General features: G+C 42.3%; 1 protein-coding gene across 1 annotated transcript in view; it reads right to left on the minus strand.

Moving 5' to 3' along the window:
* OC90 (otoconin 90) overlaps positions 1 to 20,522 on the minus strand; it is a 161,591-nt gene that overhangs the window by 86,601 nt on the left and 54,468 nt on the right. Inside the window, exons 6-7 of the mRNA XM_029587207.1 lie at positions 18,555 to 18,605; positions 2,332 to 2,382 (exon numbers count right to left, since the gene is read on the minus strand). Coding sequence (XP_029443067.1) covers positions 2,332 to 2,382; positions 18,555 to 18,605 — 102 coding nt within the window. The remainder of the gene's footprint in view (positions 1 to 2,331; positions 2,383 to 18,554; positions 18,606 to 20,522) is intronic.

The raw sequence follows: 20,522 nt of genomic DNA on the forward strand, positions 1-20,522 counted from the left end.
TAAGATTGGTATGGATTATCATTGAATACTAAAGGTTTTCTCCCATGTTTTACCTGTGTAAAAAATGCTTAGCAAACAGTATGCATTGTCCTGAAAGATTTCTATTCGTGCTTACATAATGGAAACCAAAGAAATGAAATTAAAAAATGATCAAACAATACAAAACTAATGCTAATTTCTTTTTTTTTTCTTTTCTTTTTCATGTCTCTAAAAATGTTTCATACATCAAAGCAGCTAGAATAGACTTTAAGAAACATAGGGGCAAATTTTCAATAGGACTCGTAAATGAAAAACATACTTGTGTTGCTTTCACCCTGCAGAAACCCATCTGAGTTTTATACAGGGTGCCTGCATACATTGTCCTCGAAGATTGGCTTGTTGTGTACTGCCGCTGATGGAGTATGTGTGTGAATGCTCTTCAGTGTACTGTCCGAGATATAGTATACTGTGGGATACACTTTCAGAAAACCTCTCAGCCTGCACAAACCCCATCAATTTTCAGAGGCAATATATTTGCACACCCCACCCCAAAATAGTAAAGAAACAAAAAAAAAAAAAGGTCCCTAACTCTCCATCCCGATTCCTCCTTCCGGCCCTCAAATAGTAAGAAAGATAGCTCCCTGACCCACCATCTTCCCTTCCCACCCACCCACTGGAAGAATAAATCTCCCGATTTCCTTTTCCCTCATCAACTATTGAGGTAGAAAAACACTGATCTCTCCTCTCCCCCACCCCCCCCCCCCCCCCCCCCCCCCCCGATCTTCCACCCTGAGAGAGTAAATTGCCAACTTTCCCCTGATCCTCCTCACAAATAATGAATTTAAAAACAAAAACGCTGTCTCCTCCCACCGCCTTAAAGGTTTCTAATGCCAAGCTAGAAGGAGGAGGCAGTCTTACTAGGAGTGTGGCCTGGCATCTAGCTATGTTCTAACCTTGCCTACTAAGGGCCTCATGGTCTAGGCCCCTAGCAGGCTGGAGTAGAGCATCGCTGGCTGCAGAGCTGGTAGCGAAAGGGTTATCTCCTCCTGCCAGCTCAACATCAGAACTATCTGATGGGCTCCTGGGGATGGCAAGAGGGGATCGGGGATAGGATGTTACTGCTTTACTGCCTCAGAAGTGGGAGCGGAGGGAAGGGGAATCAGGGGGTTTGGGGTGTGATTTTATTTTTTTTCCAAATTGAGGGGGGAGGGGAGATTCATGTGGCAAATATTTTCTCCCATGCTTCAAAAAATTCAATATTTATTTTACATTATATATATATATTTTTTAGTGTTCCTGGATTACAGCAGCCCCACAATGTGCAGGAGCCAAAGGAAGTCAGGGCTGCCACTGTGTGCTGAGCCTTGTGAAATTATTCCCAAGATCACCAGTCCCAAAAATATGAGGAGTAAAATGACAGTCAAATAACTTTAACCTCACACACTGAAAGGTCTTTTGTAATAGTCAATAAATGAGTTTACAGGAGCAGCAGGCTAAACCTTATGCCTTACAGTATGCAACTTTTCAGCAATCAACACCATTTTATCCCACAGCAGCAGCAGCGTTAAAGCAAAATATGCCAGCGTTTATTTTCCTGGCCTTCTAGAAAAGAAAAAAAGCACCATGAAAAGAAGAAGTAAATAAGAAAAACCCACTCATCTGCACTATTTTTGTAACTCTAGTCGGTGGAAGGCTGGCAAAGAAAAAAAAAAAAAAGCCACAATCACAGCAATAGCTCGCGTATTTTCTGCAAAGCAGAGCAGCAATGAAAAAGCGATTTTTGTTCTCCTTAAAATAAACCTGTTTTTAGTGTGTCTGTTAGCTTATATATTGGGGCACTTTTTATAAAGCCACTGAGCAGCCAAGATATCCAGCTGCTTTTAGCCAGGCTGTCTTTAAAGTAGTAATTTTCAGCCACACGCTAACCAGTCAGACGATGGCTGAAAAGTAGCCTGAGATGGGTAAAATGTAGGCTGCCCAGAGGCTTACTGAAGACTTAAGGAGGACAAATCCATGCTGAAAGGAAAACCCTAACCTCCACCTCAGTTGTTTCCCTACCACAGGAAGCACCTCTTCTTCAAAAGGCACAAAGTACCCTCCCCCTCCAGCCCCTGATATCACCCAAAGCTCAACGGCCCCCCTGGACCTCCTTTCCCCCATCCCTTTGGACTCAATACTTACGATTATGGAGGGCCCCCTCTTTATCAGCAGGAGGGAGGCGAGAGTTTTATAGGTAGCATCAACATTTTTATTATGCAAGTCACTGCCCCGGTTGCAAGCTTTCTGTAATCTTGTGTTATTTAAGAAAGCTGAAGAAATTACAGAAGAAAGAGGATCTAAACAAGGACTTACTTTCCCCTTCATGGTCTGTCAGACTTTTCCCGCCAGTTGTTACTGGATAAACTAAAAGAAAAGCACAAGGACAGTGATCCTTTAAATAAAACTCCATTTGGAAAATTGGAAGTATTTTTCATACGATACCTTTTTTTTTTTAATTTATAAATTTTTGATCTAGAACATCCTCTGGCATCAAGTTTCACAGTTTAATAATCATCAACAAAGAGCATTTCTTGGGTGTGGGTCTCTCTCCAACATCCTCAATAGGGACTGAAGGAAAGAAATAATTCAACTTTTCTGCTAAGGCCTTGTCCTTCCCGGTTCTCTCTTTCATCCCTTGGTCATCTAATGGTCCTCCTGACTCATAGGCTACTTGCTTCAAATGTAAGTGTTTTGTCATCTGCATCAGGATAACAAAACAGCAAATATGACCATAATGGAGCACAAGACTAAACATTAAGTTGGCGATGTATCAAAAATGTAAAATCATGCGAAATTATACATTATGAATTCATAGTCATTCTGAATCTCATTACTTATCTGGGGCAATGCATTCAAGAGAAATTCTGGATATTAAATGTAAAGTAACATCATACGGTACTTAGCGTTAGCGTCCACCGTGCTTGTCAGTGTCTCTGCGTGAAAGGAATAGTGTGAGCACAATGTCACCATCTTTAAAAGACTGAAGGCAGGAACAGCACAGCTGATGTAATCAAACTGAACAAAAGTCTAAGTCGAAAAATGAAATGTTATTGTAATGAAATGTATACCAGTCTATGTCCTCATTGAGGCCTTTTGGTGCAATTGCATTAAGTTTGAAAATGAGTCTCTGTTCATTATTTAAAATAGCCACAATATCCCTGCCCCTTTGAGATGGAAGAATGACTTCCAGAACTGTCCATTCTAGCTCTGAAAAAGAATGATGATATTCTATGCAATGTTTTACTGGGGGGGGGGTGTCACTAGCTGTCAGGTTATTAATGTGGCTGTGATGCTCCCTCAGACGAATGTGGACCCTGTGACTCATGCAGTTCTTGGAATGGAGTAGGAAGTGCCAGAACTCCTCAATGGCTTCTAATAATAAATGCAACCTCATGGGCATGATGGTGAATTTCAGCTCACACGTCATGCGGTCTAAAGAGGCTGATCTAGATTTGTAGTCAAGCAGTTGTGACTTCTCAAAGTACTTATCATGTAAGCATGCTTGCTTGTTTGTCTTCTTAGAATATCCTCTTTCCAGGAAACGGAAGATGTCTCAAGGCTGTTGTTTAAATTGGGATAAGTTTGTGCAGATACAGCATGCTCTGAAGAACTGACTTACTGATAGACCCCAATTAAAGTGCTTGACCATTTTCCTCCCCAGAGTAAACCAACACCTTTTTAGCAAAATTAGTGTTATGTGAGAACTATTTTGCATTTGGCATTCAATTGTATCACCAATGACATGGTGTTGCCAAGGGTGCTCCAGTAGCCCCAGATGAGGCAAACATCTATGTTGCAAGTTTAGAAGAAATGTTTGTTTATAATTCATACATGTTTTGCTGGATACCAATTTGCACAAGATATATTGATTACTTTTTTTTTTTTTTTTTTTATCTGGGAAGGTGATGAAGGTAAACTATTGTCATTTCATTCATGGCTGAACAATTTGGACCCTAATCTACAACTTACTCAAGGACATGTACATTCACAAATGTGATGTTAGCACGTGGATTGATTTATATTGCAAGCCATGTGAAAGAAATAACCTTTTATACTTTCAAAACTGCATCCTAGAGCATTTAAATGGGGTCAAACAGTGCATCAATTCTTCAGAGTATGCTGTATCTGCACAGACTTATGCCAATTTAAATTAAACTTCTTCCAATGTTTTCTGGAAAGAGGATATCCTAGAAAGGCAATCAAGCAAGCTTTCTTATGTACTAAATACTCTTACAGGACACAACTGCCTGACTACAAATCTAGTCCAGCCTTTTCAGACAACATGACATGTGCTGATGAGGTTGCATCTAAAATTAGACCAATTGGAGAATTCTGGCATTTCATTCTTGAATTGCCACATTTCTCATCCAGGTGCGGCTGTAATCTGAAGGACAGTGTGGTTAGAGTGGTACTTCATCTAATATACCTATATCTAATCCTCAAGGTCATTTCTGATGTGAACATTGTAAAATGTGTGACAGGACAATTACGGGTCAATATTGGGAGCAACCATTCACTCATGAAAAAGTTTAGCAAAGTTTTTTCAGATTGTATAGCATGATAACATTACTTGTCTTGAAATGTATTGCAAATGTGGACCATTGCACCAAGGTGAGGTTAGTGCTACCTGCAGGGAGGAGCCCTGCAGGTCCTCACCATTGGCAGGCGGATGCAGAGGCCCAACTAGAACTTCACTAATACTAGCCCACATTCCCTGCAGGTTGAGCCCTTGGGTACTGGGACTGGCTGGACTTAAGTGTGGGCTTCTGGATGCTGGAGGATCCATTGTGAAAGTAGAATGCCAGTGAGAAGAAGGCAAGTCAGTTCAGGCAGGGGTCAAGGCAGGCAGCAAAAATGAAGACAAACCGAGGTCAGGTAAGGCAGCTATCCAGTGAAGTCCAGGGGGTCCAAGTTCAGCTGAGAATCCAATACCGAAGAAGAATTCAGGGTCCAAGCCAAGGTCAAAAAGCTGTAGAGACAATCCGCAGGGAGGCAGACAAGAAGGGAGAAGACAGACTGGGAATCACCAGACGAGGAGGCAGAATCAATGAAGACACAGGAAAGGAACCAAGGATCAGGAACTGAAGTCAGGGTGCAGGAACAGCGTGGCAAACAGCTACTCATGGAGTACAACCTATTGCCGAGGTGTCTTATGCTGGGCAGAGCAGGCCTTAAGTAAGAAAGGCCTGAGACATTATCTCAGGGTGCCATGGGGGATTTCCCATCTCGGGCACTTTAAAGGTGCACAAGTCGTGCACATGCAGGCATATAGGGACACCCTGCTGAGCTGCAGCACGTCTTGCCTTCAACGGCTAACTGCATCTTCATCCTGTCAGCATTGGGAGTCCCTCTGAGGCCCGGATGGGCCAGGCAAAAGCAGCCGGTTACAGGACGGGCCTGCGACCGACTGAACGCAACATAATGCCCCTGTGCCTTCGTTTACATAGGTTGCACAAGTCGCAATGTCCACATTTGTCTGAGAGAGCATTGCAGTCGCATTAATAACCTGACAGCTAATGCCCTCATAGTGAAAAGCATGGAATATCATCATTCTTTTTCATAGTTAGAATGGAAGGTTTTGGAAGTCATTCTTCCATCTCAAAGGGGAGAGGATATTTATTTATTTATCGAGTTTTATATACCGTCGTTCGGTTTCGCCATCACAACGGTTTACAAAGTTTCGATGTTTAATAGAGTGTCCAAAAATATTGTGGCTATTTTGAATTATAATGAAACAGCAACTCATTTTCAAATTTAATACAATTGCACCAAATGGCCTTAACGAGGACATAGACTGGTAAACATTACACTAAAACAGCATCTCATCGATTAGTTATCAAACTGAACAACATTTTATCAGCTGTGCTGTTCCCCCTTCAGTCTTTCAAAGATTACGACGTTGCGCTCGCGCTATTCCTTTCACGCAGAGTCCCTGACAAGTATAGTGGATGCGTTACTTTGTTTTCAATATCCAGAATTTCTCTTGAATGCATTATTCCAGATGAGTAATGAGATTCAGAGCAACTACAGATTCATAATGTATAATTTAGTAAAATTTTAAATTTGTGGTACATCGCCAACTTAATGTTTCTTCTTGAGCTCCATTTTGATGATATTTGCTTTCTTGTGCCCCTGATGTGGATGATGAAACACTGAAGCAGGCAACCTGTTAGACAAATATTCACCCAAAAGATAAGTGATTTTATTTGCAAACAAGAAAATGTTTTCAAATGTACTTAAAAGCATATTTATTTATTAGTTTTAGTCTTTATGACCAGTTTCTTTTCTAATTCTGTCTTGGCCTGGCTTATTAATGTTTAACATGTAACTTGACAGTGCTCTTATCTTCTTTCTTACTCTATTTTCTTCCTGTAGATCTGCTTTCCGTCATTTGAAAGATGTCCTTTTGGCCTTAACAAGCTCTTCCACCTTACCACTTAACCATGCTGGCAGTCATTTGGTCTTCCTTTCCTCTTTTTAAGAGGTCTAATAGAACTCTGAGCTGCCCTCATGCCACACATTAAATAACATTTTACCCTGACCCCAGCAAGCTGATTCAAAAGGAAATGAGCTCCTAAGTGGAAAAGTGCCTGTTAATGCAAAGAAAAATGAACAGGAAAAAAGTCCTGTACAGGATGCACTGTGCCCACTGCGTAACTGCTGCTGAAGATCATTTTTGCTTAATTAAGAACATTAAACTAAGAAGACAGTCTTTTTGCATAGTAAATGTACTGTAAAGTGCTCTCTTTGACACTTCCTTAGATTATTTGCAGTTGCATACTGCCGTTAATGAGTTCTTTGTTTTAATGTTATACATTTCGGTGAGGCTTTAAATGAAACACTATTTATTTGCATTTACTCAAGTAGGGTAACCTTAAAAAAGAAAAGACGTTAAAATTGCACAAAGAGCTCCTTTTAGCAATCAGCATAGTCATCCAAAACCCTGAGAAAGTCACTCTGAGATCTGTGTAATAACAATCTTTCAGGCTGATGCAGAAAGGTATGCTCAGCCGAGCGCAGCGTTTTCGACGCGTCTATGAACCCTTATACCATAAGGGGTTTAGCACATCGAAAACATGCAGCCAACCCCCCCCCCCCCCCCCCGAAAACTAATAGCGCTCATCACATGCAAATGCATGTTGATGAGGCTATTAGTTAGTCGCCTGGGATACTGAAAGTAAAATGTGCAGCCAAGCTGTACATTTACTCTCAGAAATTAATGCCTGAGCAACCCGGAAAAGTGTACAGAAAAGCAGAAAAAAATGCTTTTCTGTACACCCTCCAACGTAATATCCTAGCGATATTAAGTAGGAGGAGCCAAAAATTAAAAAAAAAATTAGAAGAAATCAGCCCGCCAATCAGCAGGTTAGAAATGGGACCCTCTGACAGCCACCTCTTCACTAATAAGGAGGCACTAGGGATGCGCTATTGTCCCTAGCACCTCCTTATTAGTGCGACCCCCTCAATTAGATAAATAATCTCGTGCCTAGGCGAGGTGGCTGGGCAAGCACTCGTTCTCCCGCGATTCTTATTGTATTGGGCTGTATGGAAATAACTATGAAATGGAGAGGGATATGCAGGGAGAAAGTTTGTGTTTTGGTTCATTTTATCATTTTTTTAAAAATATATTTGGGCTTTGGTTCATTTCTTGTTTGGTTAGATTAATGTTTGTTTTGTTTTAGTTTTATTTATTTAAAAAATGTGTAGTTTGCTAAACCAATAATCTTAGTGGATAACATTAGACAAACATAATAAAATCGGTCAAATACATACAATCGATAGAGTATCTGGGAGTACAAAACACAACCACATAAAACAGTACGAGAAATTATAAAGACAGATACCAAACATTAGGTAAAGCAACATAGTAACCAACAATAAATTTGCAGAAGGTGTAACAGAAGGTGTAGCACCTGGTGCCCAGCCCTTGCTAGTTCCTAGCCCTTACTGACCTGGGAAAGCCTGGGAGAAAGGATAAGTCTTGGGTAGGGTTGTGCATTCGTTTTGAACTTAAATGTAAAACGCAACTTATTTTTTTTTTTAACTTAAAAAAGTGATGAGGCGAAAACAATCGGATTTCCAACTTATTCAACATAGCTATGTTGAATAAGTTGGAAATCGCGATTGTTGATCCTAAATAAAAATTTAAACCCCTCACCCTCCTTAATCCCCCCCCAAGACTTATCAAAACTCCCTGGTGGTACAGCAGGGAGTCAGGACGCCATTTCTGAACTCCCTTGCGAGGAGCACGTGAACTTTTGGCCAGCTTGGGGGGGCCTCCTGACCCCCCCAAGCTGGCCAAAAGTTCCTTTTGGGTGCAACGAGGGTCCCCAAGAGCGATCGCGCGGGGAATCACGTGACGCCGCGTCAGTCCGACGTGACGCTGACGTCACGTGCTCCTCGCAAAGGAGTTCAGAAATGGCGTCCTGACTCCCTGCTGTACCACCAGGGAGTTTTGGTAAGTCTTGGGGGGGGGGGATTAAGGAGGGTGAGGGGTTTAAATTTTTATTTGCACGTATGGACATAGACTCAACTTATGGAATTCTCCATATGTCCATATTGACCGAAATTGACCCCCCCCCCTTTCGACTTATGGACTTATGAACATAAACTTTTGCTCTGCACATCCCTAGTCTTGGGCTGCTTCTGAAAACAAAGCAGTTCATTTTCTGATCTGATTGTCATGGGTAACTCACTCCATTCTTTTGGACCAGCTATACCTAAGAGTGATCAATGTACTTGTTTTGGGGTAGGAATAGTTAATGGAATCAAAACAGAACCTCCTTGATCTCGCTACTACCTCAAGCACAGCTCTACAACACTTTAAATCTGTTCTGATATATTATACTGTGATCTGCAGCTGAATGGCTATTCATAGGGATGTGAATTGGGCTTCGGACGATTGAAAATATCATCGATATTTTCAAAATCGTCAGAAATCGGGGGCTCCCCCAAAAAGATAGGAAAACCCCACAATATTGATCGTGGGGGTTCTCTTATCGTTTTGGGGGAGGGCGGGAAAATCGGCACACAAAAATAACCCCTGAACCCACCCTGACCCTTTTTAAACTAATCCCTTAGCTTCCCCCACCCTCCCGACCCCCCCCCAAAAACTTTTTACAGGTACCTGGTGGTCCAGTGGGGGTCCCGGGAGCGATCTCCTGCTCCCGGGCCGTCCTCCCGCTCCCGGGCCATCGGCTGCCACTAATCAAAATGGCGCCAATGGCCCTTTGCCCTTACCATGTGACAGGGTATCCGTGCCATTGGCCGGCCCCTGTCACATGGTAGGAGCACTGGATGGCACGCGCCATTTTTAAAGATGGCGCCGGCCATTCCAATGGCATGGATACCCTGTCACATGGTAAGGGCAAAGGGCCATCGGCGCCATTTTGATTAGTGGCAGCCGATGGCCCGGGAGAGGGAGGACGGCCCGGGAGCGGGAGATCGCTCCCGGGACCCCCACTGGACCACCAGGTACCTGTAAAATGTTTTTGGGGGGTCGGGAGGGTGGGGGAAGCTAAGGGGTTAGTTTTAAAGGGTCGGGGTGGGTTTTTTGTTTATCGGCTCGGGCGCAGCCGATAAACAAAACCGCGATCGGGCCGGACGAAAAAAAACCCACGATGTGAATCGGAACCGGAATCCGAGCCGATTCCGGTTCCGATTCACATCTCTAGCTATTAACAGATCCATCTTTTAAAATCTAACAGAAACCAGATCATGATATTCTCAGCAGAGATGTACATTCGTTTTAGAGCACCCCAAAATGAACAATAATTTGCCAAAATTCGGGGAGAATTGTAATTTTGTGTTAGTGCGCACTAACAAAATTAGTGAAAAATGAATCTCCCCTCTCCCCCAAGAAAAAACATGGAAAAAACTAAGTTAACCACCGGAAAAACAAAGTATAAACTAATATGACATATAAAAACGATACACATCTCTGTTCAGTAGCTGCTCCATCGATTTAGAGCACGCTGCCACAGGACTTGTGAGAGGAAAGCACTGGCAGTTATCTTACCTTTCGTAAGAAACTAAAAACTGTGTTATTCAACTCTGCTCAATCCTGTTAGAAAGGGCTTTCATCTGTTGGTATTGTGTAACTATTTTATTTTAATTGGTGCATTGTTTTATTATGTTGTGCTCCACTGGATTGGTGAAATATAAATAGCAAAAAAAAAAAAATTTAAAAAGGTCCCAGGGCCTCCTCGGGCCCCTCTGCTTCACCCACTGCCACCAGTAACAAGGGGCTGGAGATTCCCTAGGCTAGACTGAGCTAAGCTCAGCTGGGGTCTCCCTGAGCCCCTCTGGCCCTCTACCACCTGCAAATAAACCAGAGCGAGAGACTCCCTGGCCCCCACTTACCCATTATGTGGGGGGTCTTGAGAACAGAAAGGGATGGGAGCTCCTGCCCTGCTGGCTTCCTTTGCAAAAAATAAGAACATAAGAGATTGCCATACTGGGTCAGACTGAAGGTCCATCAAGCCCAGTATTCTTTTTCCAACCGTGGCCAATCCAGGCTACAAGTGCTGCGTGCCTTTGAAATTAACTGCAATGGTTGATGTCAAATACAAAGGTGCCAGTCTCAGGGCCGGCTGGCACCATTTTGAGGTACAGCCATATGCTTGAACAGATGTACAACAAAATGGCGCCAGCTGCTGCCATTTTTAAAGGTAAGCTGGAGGGGCAGGAGTGACTGTTGATCATTCCTGCCCATTTCTCCACTCAAAACCTGCACGGAAGGGACAAGTGGGATCTGGGGAGGTCCCAGTTCTGGCTTATTTTTTGGAGTCAGGGGCAATAGAGGGGCCTGGAGAGGCCTTGGCTCAATCCAGTGAGGTGCAGGCTCCAGTCATGGGTTATTGATAGGGAAGGAGGGAGTAGACAGGCCTGGGACCTGAGGCAGTGTTTTGTGTGTGTGTTGATTGGGGGGGGGGGGGGGGGGCAGCAGCACCCACAGAGGCCAATATTTAATTTTTTTTTCTAATTTTCAGGCAAGTCTTCATTTCATTTGGAATGAAACAAAAATAGACCTTTTTTTGGAACCAATGTATTAGGGATGTGCAGAGCAAAAGTTTAAGTTCATATGTCCATAAGTCGAAAGGGGGTCCCATTTGCAGTCAATATGGACATATGGAGAATTCCATAAGTTGAGTCTATGTCCATATGTGCAAATAAAATTTAAACCCCTCACCCTCCTTAATCCCCCCCCCCAAGACTTACCAAAACTCCCTGGTGGTCCAGCGGGGTCAGGAAGCCCCCCGGAGCGATCGCGCAGAAAATGTCAAGTTTGGTCATATGATCAGCACTCCAAACATTGCATCATTTCCACATTTTGTCTTTGGCAATTTTTTTTTATAAAGGTTTTTGTGCCTCGCTTTTTCTTTTCCTTCAGTATATCTAAAGGCTACAGGTAGTTTTGTTGATGGTTTGATTCACTTTCCCACTTGCAGCAATTTAAATAGTATTGTGTTCCATATTCAGCCTAGAGAAAAGAATCACGTGACGCCGCGTCGGAGTGACGCGGCGTCACGTGATTCCCCGCGCGATCGCTCCGGGACCCTCCGTTCGACCCAAAAGGAACTTTTGGCCAGCTTGGGGGGGCCTCCTGACACCCCCAAGCTGGCCAAAAGTTCCTTTTGGGTCGAACGGAGGGTCCCGGAGCGATCGCGCGGAGAATCACGTGACGCCGCGTCTCGTGCTCCTCGCAAAGGAGTTCAGAAATGGCAGAAATGGTGTCCTGATTCCTCGCTGGACCACCAGGGAGTTGTGGTAAGTCTTTGGGGGAGGGGGGGGGATTAAGGAAGGTGAGGAGTTTAAATTTTTATTTTGGATCAACAATCGCGATTTCCAACGTATTCAACATAGCTATGTTGAATAAGTTGGAAATCCGATCGTTTACGTCTTATCACTTTTTTAAGTTAAAAAAAAAAAAGTAGCGTTTTACATTTAAGTTCAAAACGAATGCACACCCCTACAATGTATATCCCTACCCTTTACAGATAACACTGTAGCCTAATACTGTCAACTCTCAGCCATTTAACTTTATGAACAGATACAGTGAACCATTTCCTTAGCTGCTTGGCTGAAAAAGAGGGAAAGACATCGCTACATGTAGAGATTATGAGCAACTAAAATTAAATTATAGCCCATAGACTACCATAATAACATGTAACTCTAATCTACAATTTCAACTATTCATAATCTCTTCTTACAGAAAAGGAAAGTCAGGGAGGATTCCTTCTATACTGGGAGCTGAAATCCCTTTAAAAGACATTGTTACCAGATTGGAAGTGAAATTGGACTACCAGCTTTCCTCATCAGCTTAGGTATCTGTCACAAAGTGGGGTTTGTGAGCCCTTGGGCCACTTTTAAGTTAATAAACCTTATCTTTGTGTGAGCACAAGATAGGTCTTAACAGGCGGCAGCTGAAGAAACTCAAGACTATAAATCTTCTGCCTGAGTTGAGCCTGCAGCTTCTGGTGGCCAGCATGGTTTTCCAGGCTGGGTACAAGGAAGGTAGCAATAAGCAAGGTTGGTGGCTGGGCTGAGGTCAGGGCAAGTTGAGAACAAAGCAGAGTCAAGGTCCAGGCTGAGGTCCAGGCAGGCAGAAAGCAAGGCAAAGCCAAGATCCAGGCTGAGGTCAAGGCAACAAGAAATCAGGCCAAGGGGAAAAGATACAACAGGACAGAGAGCAGCAGGCAAGAGTGGAGCAAGGCAAGGGCACAGAAACAGAACCAAGATTAAGGCAGGACCACGCTGTAGCAGCTAGCACTACAGAATAAGCAGGACACCTGTGGCAAAGGCACCGGAAGGTGGCTCTGAGCTTCCTTTTATACGATGCAGGATGTGAATGCACCTCTGCTTGTCACAGGAAACCCAGCCAGCAAGCCCTATAAAAGGGGTTGGAACTGCAGGAAGTTCAGCCATGTTCCTGGGATGCAACCTGATGCCTGAGGTGCTTCAAACTAGAGGTGAGGGGTGTTGCAGTATCATCTGTTGTGAGTGGGACCTTTTTATCCTTTAGACAAATCTGCTAATTTAAAATTTTTCTGGGAAAAAGGGATTTGGCAATCATTATCCACGTGTTAATAGCAAATAGACTTTATTACTGTAATACGTTACACTAGGGGCTTCCCAGCTATAGTCTTAAGTGACTCCAGCTTTGGCAGAATACTGCAGCCAGGTGTTGGCTGGAACTCACTGGCTTCCCAATATGAGGAGAACTGGGTTTGAGGTTTTGAACCAGATCTATAAATGTCTTAAGTTGTTTAGAGCAAATTTCTTTGTAGATCTACAATAGTTTGAATCTATGAACCATCTAGGACCTTGTGGCTGTCACAGCAATGACTTCTTATAACACTATCCTGCACTAGATGCATAGTTTTCCCTCTGGAATGTATCACCAGATCTCAGGATAGAAACACATTTTCCAGGATTTGTAAAATGCCTGAAGGTCTGCCGCTTTGAGCAGGTGTTTAATTAAAGATGCTAATTTTTTGAGCCAAACCAATCCTCTTGACAAGGGAACTCAATATTTGAGCACTGATGCTAGAGTTTGAGTATTTTTAATTTCTGGATTTTATAAGGCTTAGGAGGAACTGCAGTCATCTGCTGCCAATAGGATATTTAGAAACATAGAAACATGATGGAAGAAAAAGACCTTATCTCCTGTCTAATCTGCCTCTCCACACCAGCTTTTCAGCTAAAATTCCTTCCGCTCCTTCCAAGATCCCGTGTTTGTCTTACGCTTTCTCAAATTTATTTATTTATTTATGTGTTTATGTGTTTATTTATTGTCTTTTCTATACCGTCGCTAAGTTATATACCATCGCAATGGTTTACATGTAGGCACATAATTAATGTAGGTAAAACGTACTATAGTACATTCTAACAGATGCCTCCAAAGGTTTGGTTACAATATATCATCAAAGACAATCAATTGTTTAGTGAAGTAGGTCATGACCGAGTGTACCAATAAGGTACTGTTCACAGGTAAAATTCATTATACTCAGTGTTACAATTATGTTTATAGTGATGTAGAGTTCATAGACTACTCTACTGCACATTCCTAAGTGCTGTGCATCAGAGCTCTTCTGCCTATTCCTGAATATTTCCTATTCTCCCGTCTCTTTATAAAATGCTTGTTTAAAAAGCCATGTTTTTAAACTTTTCTTAAATGTTTTGAGATCTCTTTGTAATCTGATCTCTAGAGGCATTGTGTTCCAAATTGTGGGGCCTGCTAATGATAAGGCCCTTTCTCTCACTTAGATTAGTCTTGCTGTTTTTACTGAAGGAATGGTTAAGAGTGATCGAAGGTTTCTGTGTGGGACGTGTACCCATAATGCTGTGTTTAGCCAGTCGGATTTCTCATCATGTATTAGTTTGTGTATGGTAGATAGGGTTTTGTATTTAATTCTGTGTTCAATAGGTAATCAATGTAGTTCCGCCAGGGTTTCAGTTATATGGTCCCTCCTCTTTTTTCCGGTTAATATTCTAGCTGCTGTGTTTTGAAGTATTTGAAGTGGTCTTATTGTTGTATTCGGGAGTCCTAGTAGAAGGGCATTACAATAGTCCGTGCTGGAGAAAGCCAGTGCCTGTAGAACTGTTCGGAAATCAGTTAGTGTTAGTAATGGTTTTAGTTTTCTGAGTACCATGAGTTTTGCATAGCCTTCCTTTACTTTTAGTGATATGTGCTGTTTTAGATTGATTTCAGGGTCCATTATTATTCCAAGGTTTCGTACTTTTTCAGGTAGTTCAATTTTCTGGGTGTCTTTGAGGATTATTGGAGGTTGGCTGATTTCAGTATTTTTCTGTTCTAAGTGTAGAAATTCTGTTTTATCAAAATTAATCACAAGTTCCATTTGGTTTAGTAGTTGTCATAATGTTTAGGTACATGTTAGCTAGGTTTAACGTTTTCTCTAATGTGTCTTCTATAAGTAGAATTAGTTGAATATCGTCAGCATAAATGTAATGTATGATTCCTAGTCCTGCAAGCAGATGACATAAGGGAAGTATGTATATGTTAAAGAGGGTTGCAGACAGGGTTGATCCCTGCGGTACTCCTGTTTTGAGATTGATTTTTTCTGATAGTGTTATTGATCTGAACTTGGAAAAACCTATTATTTAGATATGAACTGAACCAGTTTATTGTTTTGCCGTGTAATCCAATTTCTTCTAGTCTATTTAGTAGTATTTTATGGTTTACTGTGTCGAAGGCTGCTGATAAGTCGAGCATTATTAGAATGTAGTATTTACCACTATCAAAACCTCTTAGAATATTATCTGTTAGAGAGAGAAGTAGTGTCTCAGTGCTGTAGTGCTTTCGAAATCCGTGTTGGGATGGATACAATATGTTATTGTTATATAGGTGTTTCTGTACTGTTTTTTCTATTAGTTTAGCTACTAAGGGAAGATTTGATACTGGGCGGTAGTTGTTCAGGATATGGGGGTCACTATTTTTTTCTTTATGATTGGTTTTATAATTGCTCCTTTCAGTATATCTGGCATATATCCTTCTTTTAGGGATAGGTTTATGATCTTAGCTAATGTATGGGAGACTGTATTAGCTGATTTCTTAAGTTCAAATGTTAATATTGTCGATTTTGTGTGGGGCTGGGTTTATATTTTTTAGCATTTGTTCCACTTCCATCTCAGATATCTCAGTAAATGATGTCTCTACCAACTCTACTGGGAGGCTGTTCCAGCACCCTTTCTGTAAAAAATATTTTCTCTGATTACTCCTGAGTGCATTAGATAATTAGATAATTATTTACCTTTGGCTATATCCAATTGGTTTATTCTATCTTGTATACAATAATTTAATATTACTATGTAGTACAAAATTACTCGTGTTAGCTAGAGGTAAAGAAATGCAGCATGCCTACCTCCTTACTCTAGTGTCTGATGGCAGCATTCAGGTATTTATGAGGACGGATATAGGACTGACCTGATTTTGCCAGCCTTTTCCCTGTTTATCTGGTTTGACTGTTTTGTATTATCCTGTTTTCTTCTAATCACTAATTATTCAGGTAGAAGTGCATTTCCTGTGAGGTCACGGTACAATTGCACTTATAAGGTTAAATTTACTTACAGACTAATGCAGGAAGATTATGGATTGCGCGTAACAAAAGGCGAAACAGAGATGCTGACTTGGAGTCTGCAGGGGAGCTGGAGAGGAAGTAGAGAGGATTTCTCTGCCATTCCCTGGCTGGCAAAGTGAACTGCAGCAGCTCAGGAGAAAAGAGAGCTGTGATTTTCTCTTAAAATAGGAGCTGAGATCAAGCTGAGCAAATCGCTAAAAGGCAGGACCTGTCAGCAGGCACCACAGACAATCTGGAAACTGAGGAAAAAGTGGAGGCAAATTGCCTGCTATATTTAATTCCTAAGCATGTTGCACCTGAAACGTTCATAGAGCAGCAAGCTGCTGTGAACTCTCTTCATTGTGAGTCAGGAGTCAGAAGCTAGCGCTGCAGATGGGCCAGAAATAATTTCCAGGCGTGAGGTCAGCCATCCCTCGCACACACATTTAGTCAGACATTTCGCTTTTACACCTTCATTTCCACCAGTCATTTGGAACCCAGGTTTGGCCACACTCCAGCTTTGCTACATTCTTATTTCCGGATTACAGTTTAAACTGAGAAAATGGCAGGCCCCAGAGAACTGAAAGTATTTATCGCTCTAATTTTTCCCCTCAATTTTCTTGTCAATAGTTTACCTGCTACTGCCTGCCCCTTTCCCCCCTCTATTGTTTGTTATAAGCATGCCAGTTATGTTTTTTTTAAATTTAGTTTACTATTACATTATTGTTGCTTTGAAACATAGAAATGACGGCAGAAGAAGACCAAACAGCCCATCTAATCTGCCCAGCAAGCTTTCACACCTGTTTTTTTTCTCATACTTAACTGTTACTCTTTGGCCCTTAGTAACCTTTTGGTTCCAATTCCCTTCCATCCCCGCCATTAATGTAGAGAGCAGTGCTGGAGCTGCATCTAAGTGAAGTATCTAGCTTGATTGGTCAGGGGTAGTAACTGCCTCAATAAGCATGCTATTCCTATGCTTATTTGTTTACCCAGCCTGTGCAATTCAGTCATTGCTGGTTGTTGTCTGAATATAAATCCACTTTTCTTCATTCCCCCTGCCGTTGAAGCAGAGAGCTAGGATGAATATGCATTGAAGTGAAGTATCAGGCTTAATTGATTTGGGGTAGTAACCGCCGTAACAAGCAAGCTACACCCATGCTTATTTGTTTACCCAGACTATGTAATTCAGTCCTTGTTGGTTGTTATCTGAATGTAAATCATCTTTTCATTCATTCCCCCCTGCAGTTGAAGCAGAGAGCTACGCTGGATAAGCAGAGAGCTACTTTGGATATGCATTGAAAGTGAAGTGTCAAGCTTATTTGGTTTGGGGTAGTAACCGCCGTAATAAGCAAACTACTCCCCACTTTTTTGTGAATGCAAATCCATTTTTTTTCCACATTTCGTCTTGCCATTGAAGCATAGAGCAATGTTGGAGTCGCATTAACCGTGTGTATGTTTATTGAATAAGGGTATTATCTCCAGGTAGTAGCCGTCATTCCCGCAAGCCACCCTCTATTCACTCACATCCTCTAGACTTTATGGATCCACAGTGTGGCTGTATTGATTATAGTGCACTCACACTGACCAGGGTTCCTGAGGAGGGACCCAAGGAGAACTGGTCAGAACAAGGAATTTATTCTGCTGCCTGCATAGCTTGCTTTGCTGGAATGAAGGGCCTCTGAAAGATATATATTTTTCCCTTTATGGTAAGAATTCATTTTCAACATTGTATTATGAAGACTATTGCTTTTTTTTATTGGGACCTGACTATTCCTGGCTAAAGCACCTGATGCAACATGAGTGAAAAAGTAAAATATGATGGTTTGAGATTGCTCTCACTGAGAAAGGAGTGCTGTTCAAAGGCTGAGTCCCACCATCGTGGAGGAGAGCATAGATTGATCCCAAATTTATTTTTTAATTCTATTTCTGGCCTAGCATTTTCCTCCTCCCCCTCCTCCTTTTGGGCTACCATCTGCAGGTGGTATCTAGTGGCTAACAGCAGCATGAGCATTCATCCCTCAGGGCATTTGCTCAATTTTTATAACCCTCACCAGCCTGGACTATGCAATGATGGGAGCCACAGATTCTGATTCCCTCTAAAACACGTTATTAGGGTTCTCCGTTGATTGATGACCGAGACAACCCCTCCCCCTCCCTGCAACCCCTGCCCTCAGAGGCTTTGAATACTCCCTGCACAGACTTTCTAGCTCCGGGAGCAAAAAACAGGGCTAATTGAATTGAACCTGGGTTCTTCTACTTGACGAAGCTTAGCACTGCCACTGGGCAGTCCAAGACTGTCTTGTAAAAAGTTTGCTGCTTTGCTGTATATGCAGCAGGTTATGCAAGCCACTGCAGCGGCTAGAACGATTTTGTTTAGCCGGTAAAGCATTCTAAAAAAAAAAAAAAAAACCACCTTGCAGAAATGACAGGAAAGAGATGTTCTAAACCAGGACTTACTTTCCCTTTCGTGGGCTGTCAGGCTTTCCTCGTAGGTTGTTTCGGGGTAATCTAAAAACAAAACCACAGTTAAAGAGGCCCTTTAAATACAACTTCACTGAGACAAGTAGTAGCATTTTATCAAATGCTTATTTATTTTTTCTGACATAGAGGAGTGGAAGACCTTTTGGCTGCCCTAATTCCTTCAATGAAATTATATTATGCCTTGAGCTTGACATCCTAATCCAAAAGAAGATTAGCTGGACATTTAAGCAGAAAAGTGCCTGTGAATACGCAGATAAAAATAAGTCAAATATACGATGCACTGTTTCCCTGGAGATGCGGCTGCTCAACATCAAATCTTTTTCATTTAAATTAAGAAACTGGTCAGTCTATATAGTAAATATTAGGGATCCCCACAGACATTTTATTTGATTCTCTGTTTTTCATGTAATTTGGTTTTCATCTCTTTTTTTTTTTTTTTAAATGAAGAAAGATGGAACAAAAAAAAATTGAAGAAAATAAAAAACGAAACCAAAGCACAAAAATGTCAGTCTGCAGCAAAAAATAATACCTAATACCTCCCCACACACACACACACCCTTACAGATCCTTCCCAGATCCTCCTCCCTGGCTGCTGGATCCCCTTGATCTTTTGCCGAATCTTTTTCATGGAGCAGAAGTGATTCAGAGTTGCTCCTGTCCCAGCGATGGCACTGACCAGTCTCAGACCCAGGCTGGCACATTTTGTGTAGCGAAATTTACCAATGGCGCCAACCTTGGTCTTCTGGCATTATTTACCAGTTTGGCATCGATGGGGCAGGCGTGGCCCAGGATCTCTGCTGACAGTAGAAAAAGACCAACTAGTTCATCCATTATGCCCAGCAAGTTCTTTTTTTGTATTATATTTTTTATGGGTATTAACTGCCGCTCCATGCACATTGTTCCCATGCAGGTTAGCCCTTATCTTCATTTCCATGTCTTAGACATGAGGGATTCTCTGTGTTTATCGCAAGCCCTTTTGATTCCATTACTGTTCTCGTCTTCATCACGTCTTCTGGAAGAGCATTCCAAGCATTTACCACCCTTTCTGTGAAGAAATATTTCCTGACAATGTTCTTGAGTCTTCCTCTCTTGCAGTATGTTATTATCTGAGCCCGAGTTCTACAGCTTCATTTCCATTGGAAAAGGTTTGATTCTTGTGCATCATTAATAGCTTTCAGATATTTGTCTATATCATATCTCCCCTATTCCTCTCTCTCCTCTAGGGTACATTGTTGTAAATCTGATGCCTGGTGGGTGAAGCAATCAGATAGGAATAGCAATCTGTTATGGACTTGCTAGGGAGTTAGCAGTCTGATGTGGAACTCCTCCTGTAGAAGGGAGGAGTTAACGCAGTCTGTTAGGATTAAGACTGTGGAGTAGCAATTTATTATGAATCTGTTGCTGAAGACTCCTGATGGAGAGAGTAGCAATCTGTTACCAGCGGAGTGCTTGGAGATGGCACTCAGCTGTAGAGGAATGTAGATAGGTGGGTCCTTTGGCCGATGGCAGATGGCAGATGACTGCGCCCCCAGGAGGATATCCTGAGAGGGACCACCGGCTAGGCTGGTGTATGGAGACAGACACAGATAGTTCTTTTATTAGACAGGTTAGTAGAACCACCAGAGGTGGCAGTAGTGAGCTGATATGCCCGGCAGGGCTGAAGTCCCTCAGGTACTGGAACAGCGATCCTAGGGTTGCTGAGCTGTACAGAATCTATAGATAGTGAGTAGACAAGGTATGCTGTGTTCATAGCCAGAACTAGAAGAGAAACTCACACAAGGTCTTTAGAAAGCTCAGTAGCTGGAAAGGGTTAGGCCCTCGAGGAGCAAGTGCCTGGTTCCAGGGAAAGCTCTGAGAGAGCGGTGGTAACTCACAAATGTCTGTATCTGCGATAGCTTCCAGGCAGTAGAGAATCTTCAGAGTGTTCAGGAACATGGGCCCTCG

Source organism: Rhinatrema bivittatum, chromosome 2 (genome assembly GCF_901001135.1).
Source record: "Rhinatrema bivittatum chromosome 2, aRhiBiv1.1, whole genome shotgun sequence".
In the NCBI taxonomy this organism is placed as follows: Eukaryota; Metazoa; Chordata; class Amphibia; order Gymnophiona; family Rhinatrematidae; genus Rhinatrema; species Rhinatrema bivittatum.